Genomic DNA, 25501 nt, shown 5'->3' on the forward strand with positions numbered 1-25501 from the left:
ATATATATATATATATATATATATATTATAAGTAAGTGTCGCTAACTAAATGACCTCTAATAAGTACTTACAATTTAAAGTAGTTATTACGTAACTAGATATGGATTCGAAAAATACTAGTATCATTGTGGATCTTTCTTTAAATGAGCTTTCTAAAAGCTTTCTAGGAATTATAAATCACTGATCAACAATAAGTTGTTTACGTTAATTCCCCACATTAAAGCAGTGAGTCAATTCAGAGACGTAGATAATCTACGTCACTGGTCAAGTGCGTGAAACGATTTTATTCTTGGAATAGCGCGCGTGTCTTTGGCAAGTGAGTTAAGTGTTCGACGTTCGAAAGTGCATAGCGCGGTTAAACGTAAGCATGAAATAAGAGTGTGAGTCGATTGGGAATGTGAGTTAGAGGCGTCCGACTATTGGCACGGAAAACAGTGGGTCGAACGATCTGTTTTACCGAGAAAGCGTGATATGTTGTTTTTACTGAGAATGAGTGTTTGTGGTTTGGAACATCTATGTCATAAAACAATTAACTTGTTTAAGATAAATTGCGGGAAGGTGTTTTGGTTGTTTGAAATGCTGCTTTGTGCTATTCTTGTACAAATACCTTTTATAAGCTGTCAGTGGGTGTCTCTTTGAACGCGAATGATACTATCATCTGACTCACCATAAATAAAGTGATCACCTGAGTACAATGCATAAGTCAAAGAACGCCATTTTGGCCACTTCCATTAAACGACCGTTGTACACAGGTTTAACTGTATGCTATAAATGTATTGATACTCTATCGGAATGGTGAACTATGAATAGTGCAGCTGTACTTCGTCAACAAGTTTGTGTATACGAACCTACCGACAAGCAGACTGGCGAATCAAGTATATCACCTCTTCTTCGTTGCTAGAATTAAATTACTGAATAACTCAGGAAAAAAGGCGAAATACAGTCAGTAAATAGACAGTGATGTTTACATCTGTTTTATTTGCGATACATGGAATAAATAAGTCTTATTTGACAGCATTTCAAAACAAAATAAACATGTTTGATATTAATTAATCTCAATGCAGTGCACATATTTAGCAGAATAGTACTGAAGAGTATAGTGATCAAAGAATGTTAAGTAATACTATCAATGGTCGCAACATAAATCTGTATTTTTTAAGTATCTCTTATTTGTCCCAATTTTACATATCTTAGATTGATATTTTAAAGAGAGCGATGTTCATCTCAAAATATGCATTACATTGACGTTAATAAGCCGATGGTTATTCTAACATAATATATACTTTTCCGCATGCAATGTCTATATTTTACAAATGATTTTATTTCCTAAAATATACTTTTAGTATAAACGGGTTACTATACCCTATACCCCATAGTAGCGTTTCAAAACCTCTAAAAGTTTCTATAAAAATCATATTTATAAAAGTTATAACATAATTCTGAATGCAAGTATATTTTTACTTCAATTATTCATGAGATTTTAAATCTGATACAACTCAACTTAATTACTCGATTTATCAAACAGTTTTCTTTTTACACAATATGGAAATACCAAAAATGATATTTACAAGAAAAAGATGTGTAACTATTTGCCGTAATAGTTTTGTAAATGCAATATTATTTTTGAATTTATGAAGAGAACGGTAAAACAATATTGGCAGCACCATTAAAAATAGTGAAACATACTACCACAGATGGCTCGACAAAAATCACTTAAATTCCTGCTAAAAATGCAGTGTAATTTGCAAACAAAATGCAGAAGACATCAATGGACGGAAAACGAAAATAGCACACGACCAATACTATGCAAAATGTACATGCAATTATTTTATTTACTCAGATAACATCTGAAAATCGTTCCAATAGTTCTCCCTTGCTCTCCTAAATATAAACTAGAATATTATTTTGTTAATATAAAACATAACTCAACCTGTTAAGATGTGTCGCCTGATTCATGTTTTCCACTGCACTCATCTCTACTGAAGCAGTTTCAATGTTATGGCTATCATCTTTAAAGGTTTTGGCATAAAAAAATGAGTAACTAAATTTCTACCTGCAGCTATTATCCGTATTTTTAAGCTTTAAACGAGAAGACTGCTTAAATTATTGTGAATTCTGCTCCCAATCACAAATATATGCCACATATGCCTGAGATTTGATTGTTGCAAATATTATGATATCTGTATAACAATGAGTAAATTAAAACATTGGGGCAATAACAAGAGTGAATTCATCTAAAGCAATGCTAAGCAACAAGATAATTATGGAATGAATTACATCACATGACCTTTATTTACATATAGGCACATTTCAGAGTGACAAAAATTGTACGCCTTGAAATTGTGAATCGATAAATAGTTTGATTAAAGGAAAGGAGTACAATACATGCTTTATAAAATGATAAATAATCATAATTACTTATGAACAAACAGCACAAGTTCATTGCTCAAATATTGCAAAAGAATTATTTTTTAAATGCAAATAAAAATGCATTCATGATACATGAACACACAATTTTTGAAAACAGCGCGCATAGAAATGCTGAAGACCTTCAACAAAAAGTATGTAGCTTAATGTAAATACATGCATATTTACGGTAATGAGATATACACATACAAAAAGTCACAGGAAATAAAACATTTACACAAACATAAAGACAAAGTCGTTACATTTCCTTGAAGGCTTCACGAAAACTACCCTAAAACAAATAAATTATATATTTTCTTCCTTAAAACTAGCCAAGACCAATGCTTTTTAAGATTGGTCATAGGGGATTTTTGTTTAAATAAACATGAACTATTGGACTAAAAATAAAAAGAAAACAAATCCTTCTTTTTATTACCAGGTAAGCATGGAAAATCAAATATCAACTTTTACTTTAATTTTCATTTTGTAAAAAACCCACTAGAATTGAGATTCCTGTTAAGCAAACACAATGAAAAGCTTGGCCTTAGGCATTATGAGATGCATGGTGGATGTGTGAGATAATGTTAGAGAATTTCCAGGCGTTTTCTGACAGCAGTGTCAACAATCTCCAAACTGTCTCTGTCCAATTCCTTTACCAGGAGTAACACTGCCTGCAGAATATGAGCGTTCTGTAAAAAAAGAAAACAAACTTAGGTGCAATAGCGACATAAAGAGCTTTGACACAAACATGGCTATTGCCAATAAACTGTTTAGTGAGTTATTTTTTAACATTAAAAAATCTTGGGAATGCAATGGTCACTCATATAAAAAGTATTGTGCACTTCTACACTTTATGGCTTAGCATTAATTTTTAGTAAAGCTTCGTTATTTAACCAATTTTGACAGATGATTACTCATAAAACAATATACTTTTTTCAGTTACATGTTACATCCCTAGTGAAGTTGCACTTGGATCCTTGTAAAAATTGTTGCTTTGCTTTTCAAAATCTCTCATAAAATATTTGAGAGAATTTTAAATGTGTCACTATGTAAACATATCTTCTTGCCTTGATTTTCAAAAACTCTGACACAAATTTTGAGAGAATTATCAATGAGTCAATATCTTAACAGATCTCTTGTTAGTAGAGTCTATAGACAAGTCTATGCTGTAGTTGGTTTGGAGTTTTTTTAGTATTAAATGATAGGTCTTAATACCCGAGCCCTGGTGGTAGAAGTTGGTGCTGATTTTGGTGAGCTCATCTTTTCAATGGGTAGCGGTTTCAATCCCAGCTGCTCTCGTATTTTGCTGAAAAAGGGAAACAGAAAATGTCACTTATAAGCAAAACACAAGATACACGTTATTCATGTTGGTAAGTTTTATTTAGCAAGGATAAGTCTTAAAGAAACAATTTTACTATTTCGATTCACTGTGACCTTGACCTTTGACCTAGTGACCTGAAAATCAATAGGGGTCATCTGCCAGTCATGATCAATGTACCTATGAAGTTTCATGATCCTAGGCCTAAGCATTCTTGAGTTTTCATCCGGAAACCATTTTACTATTTCGAGTCACTGTGACCTTAACCTTTGACCTAGTGATCTGAAAATCAATAGGGGTCATCTGACAGTCATGATCAATGTACCTATGAAGTTTCATGATCCTAGGCCTAAGCGTTCTTGAGTTATCATCCGGAAACCATCTGGTGGACCGACGGACAGACAGACCGACGGACCGACATGTGGAAAACAATATACCCCCTCTTCTTCGAAGGGGGGCATAATAATCAAACATCACAAGAGGGCCAAAGTACCAAAATTATCAGAGACTTGAACTTGTGACATAAAATTATAAACCACTTGACCCAGATACAAACATTATCTAGATAATCTCCATTTAAGATTCTGACTCAAGTCTCATTCAAATGTGTCATAAATGTGACCTCTCAAAAAGTTACAAGGTTTTTCTTAGATTTGACCTGATGATTTATTATTTGGTAACACATGAAACAGATTGGAACCGGACAGCGGACGACGAGCTGGCTATGACAATACCTCGGGTTTTCTCCGAAAACGCCACGCTAAAAAACTTACCACAAACAACCATCATGAGGATTTGTGTGTTGCCTACAATACACACCTTGCTACCTCAAAGATCAAGGTCAATGTAAGATATGGCCATAAAACCAATCAAAGGTTAAAATAAGCTCAAACTGCTGTTCAGGACTGTAAAAATTCACCATTCATCATGCAAGTTTAAATAATAAATTCACCATTCATCATGCAAGTTTAAAATAATTTACCATCAATACTCTCAATGTGGAGAAAGAGTGTCAACCGGTTACCCTTGGGCAAAGGCCAAGGTCATACTAAAGGTTAAACACATGCATGGTGAATGTTTGTTAAATCATAACAAGCATTGTTTACAATGGGCTTGCCAGGTTGATGACAGGCATGCAGTACTAAAATAGACGTGGCGATCTAGTTTTTGGGCACGTGACCCAGATTCCAACTCAACCTAGATATTGTTTAAAAAGCATTATGGATTTTATAAAAAAAAACAAGAGATGTGTTTGTCAGAAACACAATGCCCCCTACTGCACGGCTTTGATTTAAAAAAAAAATTATTATATCCCTTTAAAAAATATTACTTCCCATGTAAAAATAATCTGTACCTGCCAAATGATAAATAGAAATTATCTCCTTTTAAAGGTTGTTACTTCCCTTGGATTTTTTTTTTTTACCTTTGACCTTGAAGGATGATCTTGACCTTTCACCACTCAGAATATGCAGCTCCATGAGATACACATGCATGCCAAATATAAAGTTGATATCTTCAATATTGCAAAAGTTATGGCCAATGTTAAAGTTTTCGGACGGACGGATGGACAGACAGTTCAAATGCTATATGCCATCCAACCGGGTGCATAAAAATGTGGCCTCTAGAGTGGTACAAGACAACACATGCACAACACACAATGACTGAAACTGAAAATAGACTGGCCACAATATATCACCTTGAGCACTTTATACTCAGGTGAGTTGAAAACATCTACATGCAGACAGTAAATGTTATTAGCATTAAAACATGCTAGACTTATTACTACTCCTTAAAATCAGTTTTGTTTGTGCATGGATTATTCAATTTTTACAAAAGTGGGACCATAACTTTCATAACGTTACTCTTTCATAGACCTAACTTTATTCCATATGAAAAGCTGGTATATACTTGTGAATATTTTAACTCATACATTTATTGATGTCAAGTTGAATTGAGTGAGTTATACCCCTAACAGCAAACCTAAATAGCTTTGGTATCTATCCAATATATCATCAATGTCAGTATCAAATGCATCTGATATACTTTTGCTGTTCATAACTTAAAGAATGCCTATCAGAGCATTCAACCACAATTAATATCATTTGAGTCCCATTCTTGGATAACTGAGCTAAATGCATATGTGTACAGCGTCTTCCCAGATTAGCTTGTGCAATTTGCACAGGCTAACCAGGATCATTAACTTCAGCTTTTAAGGAAATTTGTGTTTGGAGGACGCCTTTCTTAAGCTTAAATTAAATTTAAGCTGAAGGAGTTTTCAGTGCAGACCGCAATTTACACACATGCATAAAGCCCTGTTTTTCCAAAAGCTGAATTCGAATCATTTTTGGTTCTCCCCCACTATTCACTTACTTTGTTTCTTCCCAGCTAAGGGTCACAGGATCTTTTGGCAATGTCGGCAAACCACTTGTTATTGACTTTCTTATATCACTCATGCCTTGTGTAACTGTTTCTGAACTGTCCCCCTCCCCATTTGTAACTTTCTGATCTTCTTGGGGAGGCAACTCTGGCAATTCTTCATCAGGCAGTGAGAGTTCATCCCCTAGTTCTTTGGCTTTTTCCAGTTCTTCAGGTTCTACAACTGATCATGTTTTCCAGTATCAATTTGTTTGCTGTTTAAATTGAACAACTCATACAATTCTTCCCGAGAAAAAGTTTACATTTCCCCAGTTCAACATTATTATTTCCCTTACATCTGATCTGTAGAAAAATTATTTAAATTGGTCCAAAAGACAAAGATAGAAGCATTTGTGTTAGCAATGAAACTTGTTTTCATGAAACCCAATAAGATAAATTTAACAGATTAAGCTTTCTATCAGGGGCCAAAATAATGCCTTGGTTAAACATAATGTAACTGAATGTTGTGTTCAGCTGAAAAAAATAACATCAATAGTTAAATGCTTACAGGGAAATTTGAAAAAGGGAGGCATCAAACATTTGTATGTTAAACAACCAACCTAGCACTAGTTCTGCCATGAAAGTACAATACTTGAATGTGCTTGAATAACCCATAAAATTAAGTATTTAATACAATTTGCATAAGTTCTGAAACATAAAACACCATTTCACAGGTAAACAAGTTAATGAGATGAAACTCTTTAATATTAAGTAACACTGAACTAACCCTACTGGCCCCACAATATATTCATCCTAACTGAAATTATTGAGCGCCAACTTTTTAGTCTAGTCTTAGCTAGTCCAAGTTATAGGTCTTGGTCAGATACTGTTTATAAAGACCCTGAACAAATATATGTAAAGTTTAATCCATATCTGTAGTACACAATCATCTAATAACATGGAGCTGTTGCAGGCAAACATTAAACAGAGTTTCTAGGTACGAAAAGGGGCATAACTTTGGTACTTTGCAGGTCAGAGTTGTAGTTAGTTAGTGACTTCTCATGATGATCCGAAAGAAATGTGTGAAATTAAAGTTAAATATTTGTGGTGGTTACAGAACATGTACCGGTACTTATTGCACGCAAACTTTCACCTAACGTTCATCTTGGGCCGAAAACCTTAACTGGACTACAATTCGTAACACAGTGGGCATACTCCTGCTAAAAAGCTGGTCACACTTGTAGTTTTCTTGGGCATTGAATATTCATAAAGACCCTTAACACATACATCATTAAGTTTTATTCCGATAAATGGGTGTTAAGTATACCATAACCTAGTCTATCTAGTCAGTCTAAACGTAGCATGAGGATTTTTCATAGATTTAAAATGCAACAAATATATGTGTTGAAAACTAAAGATATTAATATGATTTAAATTAAAATTAATGGGACAAACTTTTAATTCATGCTGGTTAATAACCCTTGATTAATCATTGTCAGCTCGGGTACTACTTAAATGTACACGGGTACTCTTAAGTATACTTAAATGTAACCTGGGTATGGAAAATATACTGAAACTAACTTGGAATTCTAACGCTAAATTGGTTGTTGTCAGCTTGTTTACACTTAGTTATGTTCAATGGCCTCTATATCCATTGAAACTCCTGCTCAAAATTTTTTTTCAAAGAAAATTTGTTTTGTATTCCGTAGCATGTTTTACAACATCAGATTTTAGGTGGAAATACATCTCGGGTACAGTCTAAATTGGCCGGGTATGTGACGGTGTTAGTATACTTTCCATTCCCAGGGTATATTTAAGTATACTTAAGAGTACCCTCGGTACAAGTGAGTAGTACCCGAGAGGACAATGACCAATCGAACGTCACTTTTAAGTGCATCTACCTATGTTATCCAACTTTTGGAGGAAAGGCAGGTTTCTTAAAACTGTACTTCTGTAGTTAGCCCTATTTGCACACGGATTGTCAGCTAGCCACAATATTCGAAGCTTCTCACACTTTTTTAGGTGACATATTTCATTTAAGTTTTCAATTTTGTTATTACGGACGTACAGTTCTTGTAGATTCATACAGTATTCAAAATCTTCTAAGGTTGTGATGTCATTGACACTGAAAAAAAGAGACAAAAATAATCCTTAGTTTGGATTCATCCAAACATTTTGTTTACAGGGTATTGTAAAAGAACATCCATGAGCAAAGATAAATGTACAGTCAGTGCATAATATTAACTTATGGGTACAATTCACAATGTAAATACCATCAAAGTCAGACAAAAATATAAATCTGAACAAATCAAATAAATAAATAATCACATAATTAAAACACATAAAAAAGGTATTTCTGACCTGTGTTAGTTAGTAAAAGAAATACATACGTGCTAACGATCATGTTAAATAAACCATCAAGAGACAGATTTAATAGATTTATTCAAGGTTAATGTAACTTCAATTATTTTCATGACAAAACGAAGGGAAATTGATACAGCCATCATGGATTGAGTGTACATATGTTGTATTTGCCAAATGAATAAAATTCAGGTACATGAGTTTACAATATCATAATAATATACTCCTACCTAACACTGCACACTTCCAAGTTGGGCATCTGTCGAACAACACTGATGTCTTCAATTTCTGAACCCCTGAAAAACAAATGACTCACGTCAGATTGGGGAAAACTGGACTTAAAACATTATTAAATATAATTGCGTTTTAATAACTTCTGTCTAGACCAAGACAATTGGATTTATTTGTTGATCATATACACATGTACATGCAATACAATTTATAAACCAGCATGAAATCAGTTTGAAAAAAAAAACTGGATGATTTGTTCATTATTTTCTAACTAATGGTAGATTGTCACTATTGCTTCCTAATTTTATTACATTTTTTCTTCAACAATATTGATCATACTTTTCAGTTTTAAGCAATAATTCATAATGATATAGAAACATACACAACTTATTTGGGATGTTTTGAGTAATGAGCTTTACACACTTTAAATGTCAAAGCGTAATAAATCACGTAAAACCTTATCATGGTCAAATGGACCTCCTTTTTTCTAAAAAGGTTACACTGTACATGTTTTCAACAACAACAATGGGTTTCACATGATCAGACTGAATATGATGGTTGTAATGATGATATATTGCACAAAGTGGAATAGCTTAGAACCAGTAGGATATGAAAGTTGAAATATTGAGGGTTTACATAGCATAAAAAACAACTTCTTGCCTTAAAAAGTGAGAATTGTACTTTAATAGGTGAATGTTAATACTAAAAAATTGCATTATATATATATAGCCAATCAAACTATTTAAAAATGTCAACACTTGACTTTTGATTGCTGATGTGTTAAAAACACTTAATAAATTATAATGATAATAATTTCTGTAAAAAGTTTCAGTAAATATGGAAAGTGTATGAACATGTGTTATTAAGTCACTTTAACTGCATGAATTCAGGTATTTGCTGCATTGTGACTTTTTGACTGAGTAAACAAAACTCATAATTGTTGATGCTTAAGACAGTTAAGTTCTTAAAATATCTAATTAAATTGTTTTGAGCGCAAATGTGTTACTTTAATTGGTAGAGCAATCCATGATCAACATTGTGAGTTGTTTTATTGTAAAATAATGAAATTTTACTCTGATTAGTTTAAACCTACTTTATTTTTAACTTGATTGCGTCAAAAGCCTAACTCTTATTGAAACCCTTTCGAATTCATTGTCTGAATAGGACCAGTTATTTGTTTCTATTGGCGAAACTACGGAACAATCCCACAGTGGGAATCAAACTAGAAATCTCTCTATCATTTTGCCAAAACCATATTCATAACACCATGGAAACCTTAATCTGATTTAAATGGATTTTATGAGTGGAAACCTTTGTTACAAATGTTATATTTTTTATTTTGGGATTATAACGAACCAGCCCATCCGACTGCAGTGCAGTTTCTTATTTCAAGTACCTGATATCCTGGTTAGGAAATAGTTCTTCTTTAATGGTCTGAGCTTTTATGAGTACATACGTACGGGAGGGTCAATAGCTGGGTGTTGGATTATCGCAACAACATTATTGAGAGAGCAATTTTCATACTGATTTATGATCAAATATGAACAAGGTTACGAAAAACCCAGGGGACAAAACAGTTCAGTGTAACGAAGAGTTTTGTTTTATTCTCAAATTAACACTACTTTAAAATCGAGCAATTTAATCGTATAACTCACCAACAATTAAGTTTTCTGACGCTTTCAAGATCTGGTGCTCGAGTCCGGGCCAAAACGATCGGACCTGTCAGCGATTTTAGAGTTTCCATGTTATCGGAAGTTGACATATAGTCAGATATATCCCGGCTCGTGATTGCAGTTTCTGGACAAGCTGGAAACCAAATTAATGGAACCTATCAATGGTATTTAGTGGAAAAGACAGGCTACACTGAACTTATTTAATACGGAGATAAATCGTCGTCTTTTAACTACAAAACAAACAACGCGAATTGAAGGAAGTCCTTAATTGTATCATATTTATCATGAAAATGAAACTATGACAAAATAAATTTGACTTATGGGTGCTTATCTTCAATCAAAGCGCTGAATGTACTTCGCTATTGCATGATCTTAGACGCAACCACAGATGCTTAGCGTGTGGCTATGATATTAATTAGTGAAAACATCATTTTGAATGATAAATAATCATATTATAACGAAAAATCCAGAATTTCCAGACAGGAATGTCATTTATGCGTTTAATAAGACCGAGATCGTGAAAATCGCTGCAAAAGTGAAGAAGTAATGGCTGTAAAAGCGATGCACCTTGTTTTCGGGTGAATTCGAGTTGAATACCTTGTCATATATATATTTGATAGTGAAATGTTGTTTTTTTTTTTTAAAGTTGATTTTTCGTTATAATATGATTATTTATCATTCAAAATGATGTTTACACTAATTAATATCATAGGCACACGCTAAGCACATGTGGACGCAACTCGTTTTTCAAAATTATGTTATAGCCTTTTAAATTGCAAGGTTGAAATGAAAACAACCCATTCAGATTTATACAAAGTGTGTCTTAACGCACAGGTCGAGATGTGTGTGTGTGTGTGCACTGTTTATCCTCATATTTATGCTATAAAGATAACTTTAAAAAATAACAAAATCATGTCTCTGTTTTGACGTTCAGAAAGCAATTAAAAATATGATCAAACAGGTATGATGAGAATCAGTTAATATAAAATAAAATTAACAATCATTATCATATTAAATGAATATTGTTGGAATATAGCATACCTATCACACTAAAAATATAATTTCATGATGGAAATTCCACTTACCAAACATGTTTTGACAACATATACAATTCAAAATATACAATAAGATAATCGATAAAAATGAATAAAAAAATAATAATCTGCGGGCAGTAGTTTTTACTCGCGAATTAGGTAGTCATAAAGACAGTGCTGTTTACCCTTACTTTTTTGTTGATGCATTACTTGTTACCTTAGTAGTTCACACGGTGTCAACCAGTCTAGCTCTTACTTTAACATCGGTATAGAACACTCGTGCGCTTTTTCGGCATAGCTGTTTTACCCAGCTTTTCACCTTAAATGACATCTACATAACGCCAGCAGGCACGAATGAACACATTCGAAAACTGTATAGGCTGATTCTAGAGAAATCCCCTGAAATTTGGCCGCACATCACTGTGTCTGTGCGCAGCGTAAAGGATGTATCACTGTTCAATGTGCGGAATTCCGGACTATTCTCTGCATGTTCAAATGACACATAGACACAAAATGTGGCCATGTGACAATAACGCGAGAAATCTATCTCGCAGAATTTCAGGGTCTGTACTCGGTCAATAAATCGCCAGGGAAACCATAATTGAACTTTGATAAACACAGTTTTGCTTTCAAGATGAGAAAAACACTACCTAAATAGTAGTGTCGCGTTATGAGAAAATCGTTTAATTATCTAACCACAAATGTTTGCCGTACTCGTTCAGCACGTCTGAAAATCGTTCCTGAACGCCTGAATAGGCTACCCTCATTTGCCAGTTTGCTGTATTTGCTTTTTGAATTCAATTTTATGTCGAAATGCATTGTTCTAAAATATGTCATTTACAACTCGCAATAAGATTTAAAAAGACCCACGTCATGCGAAAATGGGTCTTTGGCAATATGCGCCCATCATAGTTATGGCCCACCCTGCGCATCTCTCAGTCTAGTCAGGAGATACATAATGAGATCATTAAACCTTGAGTGATTTTATAGCGGACAGCAACGCCTCTGACCAGACTACGCAAATGAACAGGCTGGGCTTGCCGAAACGCCATAAGACCCATTTTCACATGACGCGGCTATGACTGAGTGATTTCGAAAGAAAATTGAGTGTTAAATATTTACATACGATATATTTCGATGGTAGAGAACTGAACTCATAATAAGCCATGTGAGGACAGATGATGTGAACTCCCCAAGTATAATTATATTTTGTATCTATTAATGCTAATGTGTGATTTGACGATAATAACACACATGCGGTGAATATGCGGCTAAGAAGTGAAAAACACACACACACCATACTTTTGTTTTCAATTTAATTATTTTAAACGAAAATTTCAAACTCTATTTCAAAGTCAGCATTTTCGCATTTTATGTGCATCGTTTTATAAATTGAGAACTGTGAATATAAACAATCTTAACCTTATATATTTGCGTTGTTATCACCCGTGCAATTGAGAATACGTGAGATATCGCCGCTACCTGTTAGAAAAAAGAACGTTTCCCAGACATATCAAATTTAACCCCGCTGTAGTAACAAGCACTATCAACGAGGTTACGCAATATACAAGTGATAGTGTATTGCACTCGATATATCACTAAACTTGTTGATCAGCAGTAGTTTAATTTACCCGCATCTATTAATAGCCTCAGATTATGAATGTCCTATGCTGAGCAAAATACCACGTGATTTAGACGCAGAAGATAGTGGACTATTTTAATCATTCATAAACATTCTCGTCCGCGACACGTATATTTCTAACATTGTTTATTGATTCTTTTCTATATTTGCTCAGTTCAAAAATATTCCATACAACACGATATTCACATTATGTTTCCATTTGTGAATGAATAAAGTTGATGAACATAAAAACCTCTGGCATTTAATTTATAAATTATACAACTCTTTCTCGGCGCGGATGCGTCAGATGCAGCAGTAATCAGTGTTAGCGTAAGTAAGAAAACTGGCTCGAAACGCGTGGTATTTACCTAGGTTGTTTGAAAGCTAACAACTAAAACCAAGTCCGTCCGATTTGTTTAAGATGCATTGAGCTAGGGTGAAAAAAGCTGCTTTTTTGGCGAAAAATAACGTTGTTCCATGCAGTAAGAAGTAGTAGAAGTGGTATAAATGGTAGATATAATAGACGTGGTAGACATGGTAGAAGTGGTAAACGTGGTTGTAGTCGTGGTAGATGTAGTAAAGGTAGTAGTTGCAGCAGTGGTAGCAGCAAAGACCTATCAATATACATTGATAGGTCTTTGGTAGCAGTTGTAGTAATAATGGAAACAGCAGCAGCAGCAGCAGCAGTAGCATAAGTAGTAGTAGTAGTTTTGGAAATTTACTTTACTTTCTCTCCATTCAAACTCAACTTCAGAAGGCTTGAAGAATCTTCGATGGCAACATGGGCGTGTGAGGATGTTTTGGTATTCATGTGTTTACTCATATGATACCAGCTGCAACAGTTTCAAAATTTTACACATACTTAGCAAATACGTTTTTAATGTAAAGCTTGAAGCAAAATATACATAATTGTATTCATACTCAGCAAATATATTGGATTTGGTGAAATATGATTTCAATTTTGTCCTCGTAAACACTTGATAACCAGTGTTGTCTTGAAACATTACAGTTTAATGTGTGTATGTTATAAAAAAAAAATTGATAAAAAAGGAAAGAAAAAAATATGTGTTTTTATTGGATTTATCATACTATGTGTGTATGTTATCAAATTCTACAAAAGTATACGCCCAACGTGGGGCTCGAACCCACGACCCCGAGATTAAGAGTCTCGTGCTCTACCGACTGAGCTAGCCGGGCCATACATGTCCTTAAAGTGTCGTTCAATCAGGTGTGTGGCCTGGACATGGTCTACTGCGTACAGGTGTTACAAGGTGTGTTTTATGTCAACCATCAACGGGAGTGTGTTTAGAAGTTTATGAGATCCCCCAGCGCTTTCGGTTTCAGTATGCTTGGACCCAAAGTATAGCCAAAATAGGGCAAGTGATTTTTTTATATCTTGGAGTATACCTTATGAACATGGCAAATATAGTTATTATATATTGTTAAAAACGCACGATTGTATATCATTATTCATACTTTTGAGTGTATTCTTAAATCTACCGTCAATTTTGTAACTTATTATTATTTTCCACATGCATACTCATCACATAGGCGCTCGATGTCAATGACAATGTTTTATTTATTTATTTATTTTAGTTACCCGTTGTTTATTTTAATGCATACACATACTTAATCAATAAAAACCTTCCGACAAAACGTCTTCTTAAAAAAAGATAGTTCACCTATGTACATAGATGTCAATATCTATATACAAAGTCGAACTATCTTTTTTTTAAGAAGACGTTTTGTCGGAAGGTTTTTATTGATTTAGTATGTGTATGCATTATAATAAACATCGGGTTACTAAAAAAATAAAATAAAATAAAACATTGTCATTGACATCGAGCGCCTATGACTCATCATACTAAGTCAAATGCCTGCTGAAAATCAACAGGCGGCAAACAAAAAAAATTACGTTTGCAAATTTTAGCCAGAGACTGCAACACATACAATAAAGTCCATTTTTGAAAGGCTCTATTAAAACCAGCCTGCTTTTCGTTTAACAAAGTATTTTGTAAGCTTATTATTTAATACAGCTGTAAATAATATGCATAATCTACTTAAAGGTAACCAACATTTACTTCCTCGTTTTCGTTACTGTTATCGTCAAATATTTTCGAGTCTTCAAAAATGTTCATGAAATAGTGCCGAGTTTACATTTCACTTCCTTTATTTATAAATACTTTTATATAAGTCAAATATGTCTTATGAGATGTACTTCTTACATGCGTTATATGATTTCTAATTTCTCGATTATTATTGTGAAGAGTATGTCTAAACTAACCACATGTGGTTAGCGTGTGGCTATGATATTAAAAACATCAAAGTAAAAACACCTTTAGTAAAAACATCATTTTGAATAAAAAATAATCAATTTACAACGAAAAATCAACTTCTCTGACAAAAGAATGTTCACTTTTTTCTAGAAATGCACATATCTGGTAATATTTCTATAAATGCTGGGTCAAATTTTAAGAAATAACACGATACAAAACTCGCGTGACCTACTCGTCACCGATCTGATCCGATCTAAGACTGAAATCTTCATGGAGTAAAGGGCATTCTCCCTCCAAAGTTCACGGACCTCGGTACTATAATTCGATAAAACGTATGAAAAAAAAAACAACAACATTATATCCGTTCTTGCCGTAACATTATGCATCAACACTAACTGTCCAGCGCCGTTTGAAACCTTTGTTAACATACATTTCAATTGGCCGACATGTTAAACACACTGTGATTTCATTGGTCCCTCTCGAAGGTGTGTCTTTACTTCTGAAGATTTCATGCTTGCAATACAGAATGACACATTTATTATGTGATTCAAAGTTATCAATTTCGGCATAGGACATTTCACATAAACATTTGTCACAATCTTAAGGATTATTTATTTATATTAACAATTAAAACCTTTGTTGATATGCACATTACGTAACAATTTCTTCAAAAGGTTCTCAGATTGTATCCCAAATAAATGTAGCTTTTCTAATTGACTTTAATCAATCTATTTTTTAGAAAACGAAAAATGCTGACATTGACAACATCACTGAAGGTTTCACAGCACGAGAACTTTTTGAATTGGTTAAGGTTTTTAAGAAACACTGGTAAACCTAGTCTAGATTCGAGTCCAAACACATTTGAACGTGAGACTGAAAGTCCACCATGGTTTCGCTACATTGAGTGGAATCAATTACAGTGCTTGGTTGATTTATATTGCGAAATGTTTGGCGGTCTCTGATCTAATGAGGGATCCTGTGCGGGATTTTTCGTTGCGAGTGCATGGATTCACAAGGAACCACTGCACCGGCTCGGAATTTCTTGCCGTCAACGAATAATCGGTCACGCACGAGAACAACCCGTTTTCAAGATGTCGGAAATATTCACGTAAATAAAATTCACGCCTTTTGTGTTCGATGTTTACGAGAATTGTTCGTTTATGCCAAATCTTGTACATCGCAGTAAATGTCCTGAGCGACGAACAGCTTCCCTTTTTGGCCTGGGGCATAGCCCCAAGGCCATAGTAATGATACACATTTCTGAGCCTATCCGCATTGGCTGGCTGCCAAAATCATAATTCCAAAAGTCCGATTTACCACTTAATTCATGCGCAATAAAATTAGTTATTCGCAGAACTCAATAAACCGCCTTGTAAATACAGAACATTACTTTATGACATAACAATGTTGCTAAGCATTGACTAAGACATAGTTTTTTTGTTTTTTGTTTGGCATATTCATGCGAGAATAAGTTCCTCACTTGACGGTCTAGGCTGAAAAATACGAGTGTTTACGGAGACAGTAAGAATATTTTTTTTCTGAGACATTTTTGAAGACATTATATTTGGTATTTATAAACATATTTAAAAAAATATTGTTATTTTATTTTGCGCAAACAAGACATTCCAGAAGAAAAAGAAAAAACCACAACAAATATTCACGATCATTCTCGGAAATAGACGAAGTAACCGGATATGTATTTCACTGCGCAGATCGTGAGCACCGATCGAGCGCGAAAAGTTGTACTTGAGACAAATTACCCAATCTGTACACCGTTCTTTATCAGAGTAAGTGGGTTATCTTTTGTATACACATTACAAAGGAAGTATGAGTGTTTTCCTGATCTGTTAAGTATGTAATAAAACGCTATTTTAGGCTATTGAAAGTGATTTATTTGACACCAACCATATCAGGTTGTTTTTTTCGGCCATTTGGTTGTTGTTGTTGTTGTTGTTGTATATCTTCACCGCCTATGTAGACGAACCTCTACTTGATCTTTAGAGTTAAACAAACGGTTATCGTTCCCACCACCAGTATCGTGTAGTCCTCCACCGTCTTTGTACACTGAAGTATATACACCAATATTGTCTTTTCTTACAGTCTCTGTGCTTCTGCACTCAGCCGCTAGGGTCAATCCGTATACAAACGGACAAAGGGAGAAAATCGGACATAACTTCTTCCAAAGCACACTAAATTTAGCCCCATGCCTTCAGCGCCTACAGCGCTTTGATTTAAAATCGAAGACGTCGGCAAGTATTGGCCATTGAAACTACCGTGGTGTATCAGCATTTGTTTAAACACGGTGAACACGATAGAATTTTATGTTTTTCAGATACGTATTCAATGTATTCATATTGTTTTCCGTATGCATTTGTGTTAAAATTTTCGTCAACATTTGTAAATACCAAATTGCTTAGAGATGCTCTTCACTTTCCGTCAATGAGCTGAGGGTTGAGTTGGCAGTACTGAGATTTAATGTCACTACGAGACTTAGTTAGGCATTTGTTTTCGACAGACGATTCAATTACCTTTAGTGTGTTCTTCTCGCTCTTCTAGTTGTTTATTCTTTCCAAATTAGGTTGTCTATACACTGTCATAATTTTCACCGAGAACCTGAGCAGTACTTTCAAGAGTATTCGTATTGTAAATCAACTACATTCAAACTCTGATCCTTGTCGCACGTTTTTTTTCTTGAATGTTTTATTGAAAAGGAATCCAGTTGATAAAGTATACAGAGTTTGCCAATGCATGTTTTAATATTGGCGATTCTTTCGAGATTGGTTTGCAGCATATCACGTTTGCTCATTAGGGTATCTAATTCTGAGCTACTGAGCGTAATGATATCATGTTCACATACAGCAAAAATATGGTATAGGTATGAGGTATGAACGTTCACCATGAAATGATGGCTCTGAACCGAGTTGGCGGGTTTGGGCATGCTTTTGTTTCATGTTTATAATTGATTAACGTAGTGGTAGAGTTCTCATGCTCGTCAGTTGCGCCGTTAGACTTTTGATAAGCATTTTGCTATGAACTCAATGAACTTTCAAAAGCGATCAATAGTTTCTAAGCTAGAGTGACAAGAACAAATATTCTAAAACGAGAAGAAACGTGTTTTCAGATCTGACCAAATACAATTTGTTATAATTAACAAGTTCGTCTCTCGCATTTCGGCTATTATTTTTATGTGAACCTAATTTATTTTCAATGTGAATGCTTTTCGATATTTTTGTATTCCTTAGTTTAATTTCTAAATAAACAAAAAGAAAAACAATAAGTTACTCCAAATTTTGATAATAGGGCTAAATTTAAACTAACAATTAAACATCGTGGATATGACCCAATAAACCAGCAACAATTGGAGCAAAGAACAAATTCCCCGCACGATAATCCTTCCAAATGATTTCAACGGTCCGTTATACGCTTAAATGATTTCGTGCACATGTCATTTTATACGATGCTTCTACACAGTTATCTAAGATTAAATATGTTCTAATGTGTTAACCGAGTGAAAACAATAAATAATCGCTGCTATCGATACCGGTTGCACAGATAACTGTCCGGTATACAGTTCGAAAAAGAAACTTGGTAGCTTAATATATCGGTGAAGTGAATTGTTAATTTTTTAATAATAAAACAATGCCGTGCACTTATAAATACATTTATATACACAAAATATTAACATTACTCCTTATAAATGCAAACATAAGAGCAAAAACAAACGTGACTAACCGCACAGCCTGTTTCCCATTTTCCTTGAAGAGTCATTGAGGCGTGGATAATCATCAATATTGGTTTTTCCAAGCTCGCGGTAATTATATTTTTCACTAGAGAAATAAGGTACAAAATGATGTAAGCCTTTTGTAAACTACGTTTGCCATTATGTGGTAACTATGTATTTACCTCACCCATGTGGCATTCTCACGAAAACATGTTAATAATATTATCTTGTTTGTGTAAATTGATCTTTCTTCGAAATTATGTGTGTTTTGTATTTACTTCAAGCGCATGTTGTTATTGTATATGTTTGCTAATAATGATGGGCTTTACATGGTCAAGTCAATATAAACTATTCTGTCCTGTTATGTGCGAAGTTTATTAGTTTATTGGCAGCAGCATATGTGCATAATACTTAATTCAACTGCATGTATTATTAAATAAATCAATCGCAAAACACACAGTTTTGGCAATGATTAAAAAGTAAGAAAGTCACTTGTATTCATAGTAAACATGTTCTAGTAATTGATGAGCCGAATTACCATGATCGATTTAAATTGAAGTGACGTTAAGTGAAGATATGTTTCGGAATATACTGTTAGCCGTAAATCAGTTTTAAGAGAATATGTTGCAAGGATAAATTCATCGGGTGTCTCCCTTTACCATCTCCGAAAATCTGTTTATTGTAAATACAATCACAGATCTTTTACAAAATAAAGTGCAGATAACACATCATAGAACTTTTTGGAAATCGAGCATTTTTTTTCATTTAGCGCCAGTCCAATATAAGCCCTGATGGACACGGCAGTCCCGGATCACCCGAATTAACATACCGGATGGTTGTAGACGATCCGGAAACTTTTGGAATATTTGAGCGTCGACGGTATTCCAAAGACCACCATCCCGGTGAAAACACGGCATCCGCAAGGACAAACACGGCATCAACACGGCGCCCACACGAACTGTCCAAGCAGTGCCACGTTCTATTACACAAAAGAGACACAGATGACCACGGATAAACGGGAACAACACGGCATCTACACGGACGATCCCGCATCTTTACGACAACGATATGGATAAACACAGTAGTGTTACGGACCAAACACAACCTAACCCGGACGGACACGTACACACATGAAACGGAGATTCCATTCTGCAATCGGTTCTCGAAGACCTGTGTAACATAAAACGCCCCCTTTTTAACATTAAGACGAGCAAGTTATTATTTTGATATTGCACTTTATTGCATAACATTTTCAATTTCTTATTATAACACAGCTTAGATCGCTGCACATATTATTATCAATGATAATCATGAAATCACTTCTTAAATTTCATAAAATGTGGATCCACATAACATTGTTCATATTTATATTTACGTGAACATTATATGTTCATACAATATTTCGTTAAATGACAATATTCATAGCATGTCGTCCTTAGCAGTGGCCCGAAGATATTCGCATTTGTTCTTTGCTGCCTTGTAGTTGAGTTCGAAGAAAGCTCCGACACCCCATTAATTCTGGGGTTGTCGTTTCGCGATCGACTTGGTATGACTTTGCAGTTGTTATTTTCCTGGTCAGCTACTCTCACAGGCTCATTTTCATTGCACAGTGTCAGAAGATTCTGTAGGCTGCTGCTATACTGAGCAATGGACGCCACCTTCTCTGGAGGCTGAAACATTGTATCGTGTAGACATCGAAAGCGATGAGCACGAGTCATGAACGCGTTTCCGCAATACGTCTCCCAATGGACAATCGATAGTTGTAAACTCTCGGAATGTGACATGTTTTTCTTAAAGAAATGTTCCACGAGTCACTTCTTCTGGGCGAATGCGTAATCAGCAACAATGTAGAACGGCATTGTTTTTTCGTCGTTCCGTAAAGGTTCAGGATAAGGTAGGCACAGCACTCCCTTGTCGATTGTTTCCTTCCGTTTACTGTTGTTGAACGCTTGAGTATCATAGGCTGATCCATTACTGCCTACTTCTGCAGTGTGGTCCTTTATAGTTCTTGAATGCTTATCGAAACAAGGAATAAAAAAATGTTCTATCTATATATAAGGTTTACACGTGTGCTTGTATAAACTATAATTTAAAGATTTAGAAGAATTGAAAACTGAATAGTACCACGTCTTTCAAAGACTGTTCAACAAGATGATCTAAGATCCTTTTGTAACAATCAATCATTTGATTGAGAAAAATATACTAAAATAACATTTATCCATAATTTATTTTACAACATCTAGCCAAGTGTATGGTGAATGTCTACTACAATATCATAGTGCATACATTTATACAACAAATTATGACAGTTTGTTAGGATAAGCAATCATATTATACCAGAAACCCATTTCTCATTTTTTTACCTCCCTAACATTTGGAAATCTACTGAGGTCGTCAAACACCATAATACCAAAAAATGTATTTCCCCACAACGTGAAACCGCATGTATGGGTATAATAGTTGCTTAAACAATTTAATCAATAGATAAATCAAGCTTCAGCTTTTTCATACTACGCCATTCTTGCATTTTGGCTTGCACACCAAGGTGCTTTTTGCAGAGGCAAACTGCCTATTTTATAGTTGATAATATCCAAATATTAAAGTCAAAGAGCAAACTACTCATATTAGCTTTTTATTGACTGAGAAAGTTCTATTTGTTTTCAACTTACATTCAAGCCCATAATTTAAGTATTTTCTTTGAATATTTATCACAATTTACTAGGTATAATTAATTCGTCTTCTTGAATGGCAAACAATTCCGAATTGTCGGCATACACAATCAAAGCCAATTTTAGTTACAGCTCTAAATTTTGACCAGAAGAATCAACACTTTCATTGTTTTTTTAAAGAAAGTAATTTTCTACAAATTGTTCTAATATACTAAAATCATTTTGAACAAGACCCTTGAAATTCCATTATGTCTTTTTTATTAAATATAATGTGCGGACGATCAACTCAATTATGGTTCACCTCAGGAGGAACAAGACCTGAGACAAAAAAGGCTTTTTTATCGCGTAAATTCGATTCAACATGGTCAAGTACTAATGCTTATTTTGAAATTCAAAACATTAATATAAATGAATCGAATGCATCGGACACCTGTAGCTTAATCATTGATACAGTTGTTATGGCATGCGCATGATCATATTCAAGTTTATACATTAAAAAAGAAGAGCGTATATTTGACAAAGAATTATGATTTGAATATCGTCTTCGTAAACGCTTGAAAACCTGTCGTGTCTTAAAATTCAAATCAAATTTATTAAATGCAAATGTATTCAAGCAAATCGAACGTCCAACGAGGATCTCGAAATCACGACCCCGATATTAAGACTGTGCTTATGCTGCACTAGGATGACACGCATATTAGTGAAGCGTTCCTCATTTTTTCCCACCTGGGCCAGTATTTAAAACACTATTTTTGACTTAAAAATACACAATGTACTGAAAATCAAGAAAAAAATCATCCAGCGCTTGAATATATACAGGCTACTGCTGGTAATGATGTCATTAGGAAAATGTTCTACATGAAGAATGGTGTAGATAGAAGAGCTTAATTCCAAGTTTGACTCAACATTAAAGCATTTTCCGACAATTCCAATTTAAAGAATAGTTCTTATTCATAGACGTAAGTCTGAGAATTGTTTGGTGAAAACAAGCCCTTGTCGGACGGTCGCGAACGTCACGCGCATGTATACGGACGGATTGCCAAATATAATAGGGGTCCGTCCATCATGTTTGTCACACTCCCGGCGGGAGGAGTGGGTGTGAGAAAGTGTCACAGTTTGTGAGATGGGGTGGTGGCAGGCCATGTATGAGATCACACTTTCTATTTTTTATTATTATTTTTAGAAGAATTTAATAGCTCTAACAATTTTTTTTAAATGTAAAACCATTGGATTAGTATTATGTCAAAATAGCTTGAAATTCGAATCTCCTGACTTTGCTGTTTAAGATTCCACTTGCTAGGAGCGCTAGTATGCTGTTGCGAAGCCTTATTTTATGTCAAGCCTTGCTTTCGTCGTGCCGGAAGTAATTATTTTTGTCCGCTGCATAATTATGTCACTGAGCAAAAAATTCGGATTTTATTTTTTACACATAACAGTAATTATTATTATAAACAATTTTGAAGAATCATTTTTATAAGCAAGTTTCGCTAATCTACTTCTTATCCTATGTTACGACAATGATTGCATGATCGGAAGATATCTGAAACTTGTCCTCACCTATTGTAAATGAAAAACAAAACAAACTATTTGTTCGAAAGTATGACATACTTTTTTGGAGTGGGGGGTCCGAGGTTTGTGTCAGTTTTTGACAATGGGGGAGGGAGATGGGTAAAAATGGTAAAAAAAGGAGCGACATACTTTATGGACGGCCTATAGCCTGTGCAACGCGCACTTAACACACATGCCGGGCGCATCAGTGTTGGAGAGCGGTTCTCGTTTTGTCTAATGCTGCAACAACCGCAACAACAACTACCGAAGCAACAACAACACCTCCTAATGGTCCTACAACAGAAGAACGGACAACCCGAACATAGGTGCCTAGCTGCTATCAATTTTTACATATTCACACATCATTACATATCCTGATTTACCCGGACTTCAGAAATACGTATATAGACTCATAAATTTTTCCACTACTCATTTATTTTTCCACTGCACGCAAATGTGTAGTGAACTAATTTTTTCATAAAACTGTATTATTTCAATAAACTGTAACTGGGCAGTAAAGCCGCACAGGGCCCGATATATGCAGAATTAATTTGAAAAGCACAAATGGTTAAGAAAACTAAAACATAGTTATATAATACATACACACAGTCTTTGACGTCTGCACGTTGTAATTAAAAAGCACTGTAAATATTCAGTCTTTGACGTCTGCACGTTTAAACAGTCTTTCACGTCTGCACGTATAAACACTATCATCGATATTCAAACATTCACAGTTATCACATGTTTACAATTATCACAGTATTGAATAGTTAGTGTTCAACATAAATGAATCGGACACTTGTTAGTATTTCAAAGAATTAGAATCTATGAAAAGTATATCACTTTTTGAAGAAATGACCCGTTCCATAAACAACGAAACATTAACAAAAATTTCGATTCAGTAAATGATTGAATAGTAAAAGGGAAACGCAGACCTACAGCGACGTCCCCCGTGTGACGCGGCATGGATCTCCCCAACCGGAAATGGCCACACAAAACGCAAGTTGACTTCCATAATCACGTGACATATATAATATTTGAAATAATTACTAAAATACTAGAATAATGAAATAAACCTTTGATAAGAAAAAAGAAAGTAAGTCGCTCTGTATCACCTACATGGGTGATTATGAGGTAATGGTATGATGTAAACACCTACTGATGAAGTATGATTGATAATGAAATTAAATGCATGAAATGAGATGATTCCCAATACTGGGTTACATACATAAATATGAATATATAACTGAAATGAAAACTATACCGAGCGACCATGAAAAAGGATGATGGCATATACAAACATACAGAATATAAAAAGAAACCCAACCCAACCACTATTGCACTAAATTTTCATTCTCTTTCTGCTCGCAGGATGACAGCCCCGGTATCCTCCACGCCACCATCCGGCTGTCGACATCCTGAAAGCAGAAAGGAAACGAACAACAGTTAAATGGATATCATCTTCATAAAAACCTAACAACATGTACACTACAGCTTTTTATAAATAGATATACACAAAAGAAAAGAAGTTAAATAAAAAGGATTTAATTTAAACGTTATACTATACAGTTTAAATTTGTTAACATAAAATTCAACAAAACTAACTGCACCGAAAACAAGTTCATTATTGACAGGGGCAATAATATCACTATCCACATGATTCAATACATTGAGAGTAATTTAAAAAAATTAAATCAACAAAAATTCTAAATCTTAGTAATGACAAAATCATAGTAAGACTATCGATACTTTTAAACTGTTTTTTAATGATATTTTGTATGATTTCGTATATGCCAAATAAATAATCTAGAAATAGATCAAATGACTCAAAAGTTGTAATTACGGCCAGCGCTATCTAATTAATTCAAAAAGTTTTACATCCTTAAAATAATTAGAAATAGAGATATCATCCATTAAAATTGCCGTATTGTCATCAGTATAAGCTGATATTTTTATTTCCAATGGTACACCTGGAACTTTTATGCCTTTAATATTAACATTATTTTGTACTTTTAAAACAAAAGATTCCAAATATAATACATATAATAATGGACTGAGGGAGCAACATTGCCTCACAGATCTAGATAAAGCAAACGGTTCAGACACATGATTATTTACAATAACGGATCATTTAATATCTGCATATTGAACTTTAATGATATCTATAAACATAGGTGCAAAATTAAAGGATTTCAAAACATTATACATATATTCCCATGACACTCTGTCAAACGCCTTGTCTTGATCTAAATTTATAAAGCAAGCTGAAATGTCTTTTTGATTACAAT

The 25501-nt window shown here is 34.3% G+C and overlaps 1 protein-coding gene and 1 non-coding gene across 2 annotated transcripts; both read right to left on the reverse strand.

Annotated features, from left to right (window-relative positions):
• Positions 1-1444: 1444 nt before the first annotated feature.
• Positions 1445-19041, reverse strand: LOC127839194 (cilia- and flagella-associated protein 410-like). The gene is made up of 7 exons (XM_052367463.1): positions 19008-19041; positions 10327-10477; positions 8671-8736; positions 7981-8204; positions 6095-6323; positions 3622-3712; positions 1445-3095 (listed from the first exon to the last, which is right to left on the reverse strand). Exons 1-7 carry the CDS (start codon positions 19024-19026, stop codon positions 2991-2993), a joined length of 885 nt encoding a protein of 294 aa, XP_052223423.1. The 5' UTR covers positions 19027-19041; the 3' UTR covers positions 1445-2990.
• Trnak-cuu (transfer RNA lysine (anticodon CUU)) lies at positions 14124-14196 on the reverse strand. The gene has a single exon. It is a non-coding gene; the product is annotated as a tRNA-Lys (tRNA).
• Positions 19042-25501: the final 6460 nt, after the last annotated feature.

The sequence above is a fragment of the Dreissena polymorpha genome, chromosome 7 (genome assembly GCF_020536995.1).
Source record: "Dreissena polymorpha isolate Duluth1 chromosome 7, UMN_Dpol_1.0, whole genome shotgun sequence".
NCBI lineage: Eukaryota > Metazoa > Mollusca > Bivalvia > Myida > Dreissenidae > Dreissena > Dreissena polymorpha.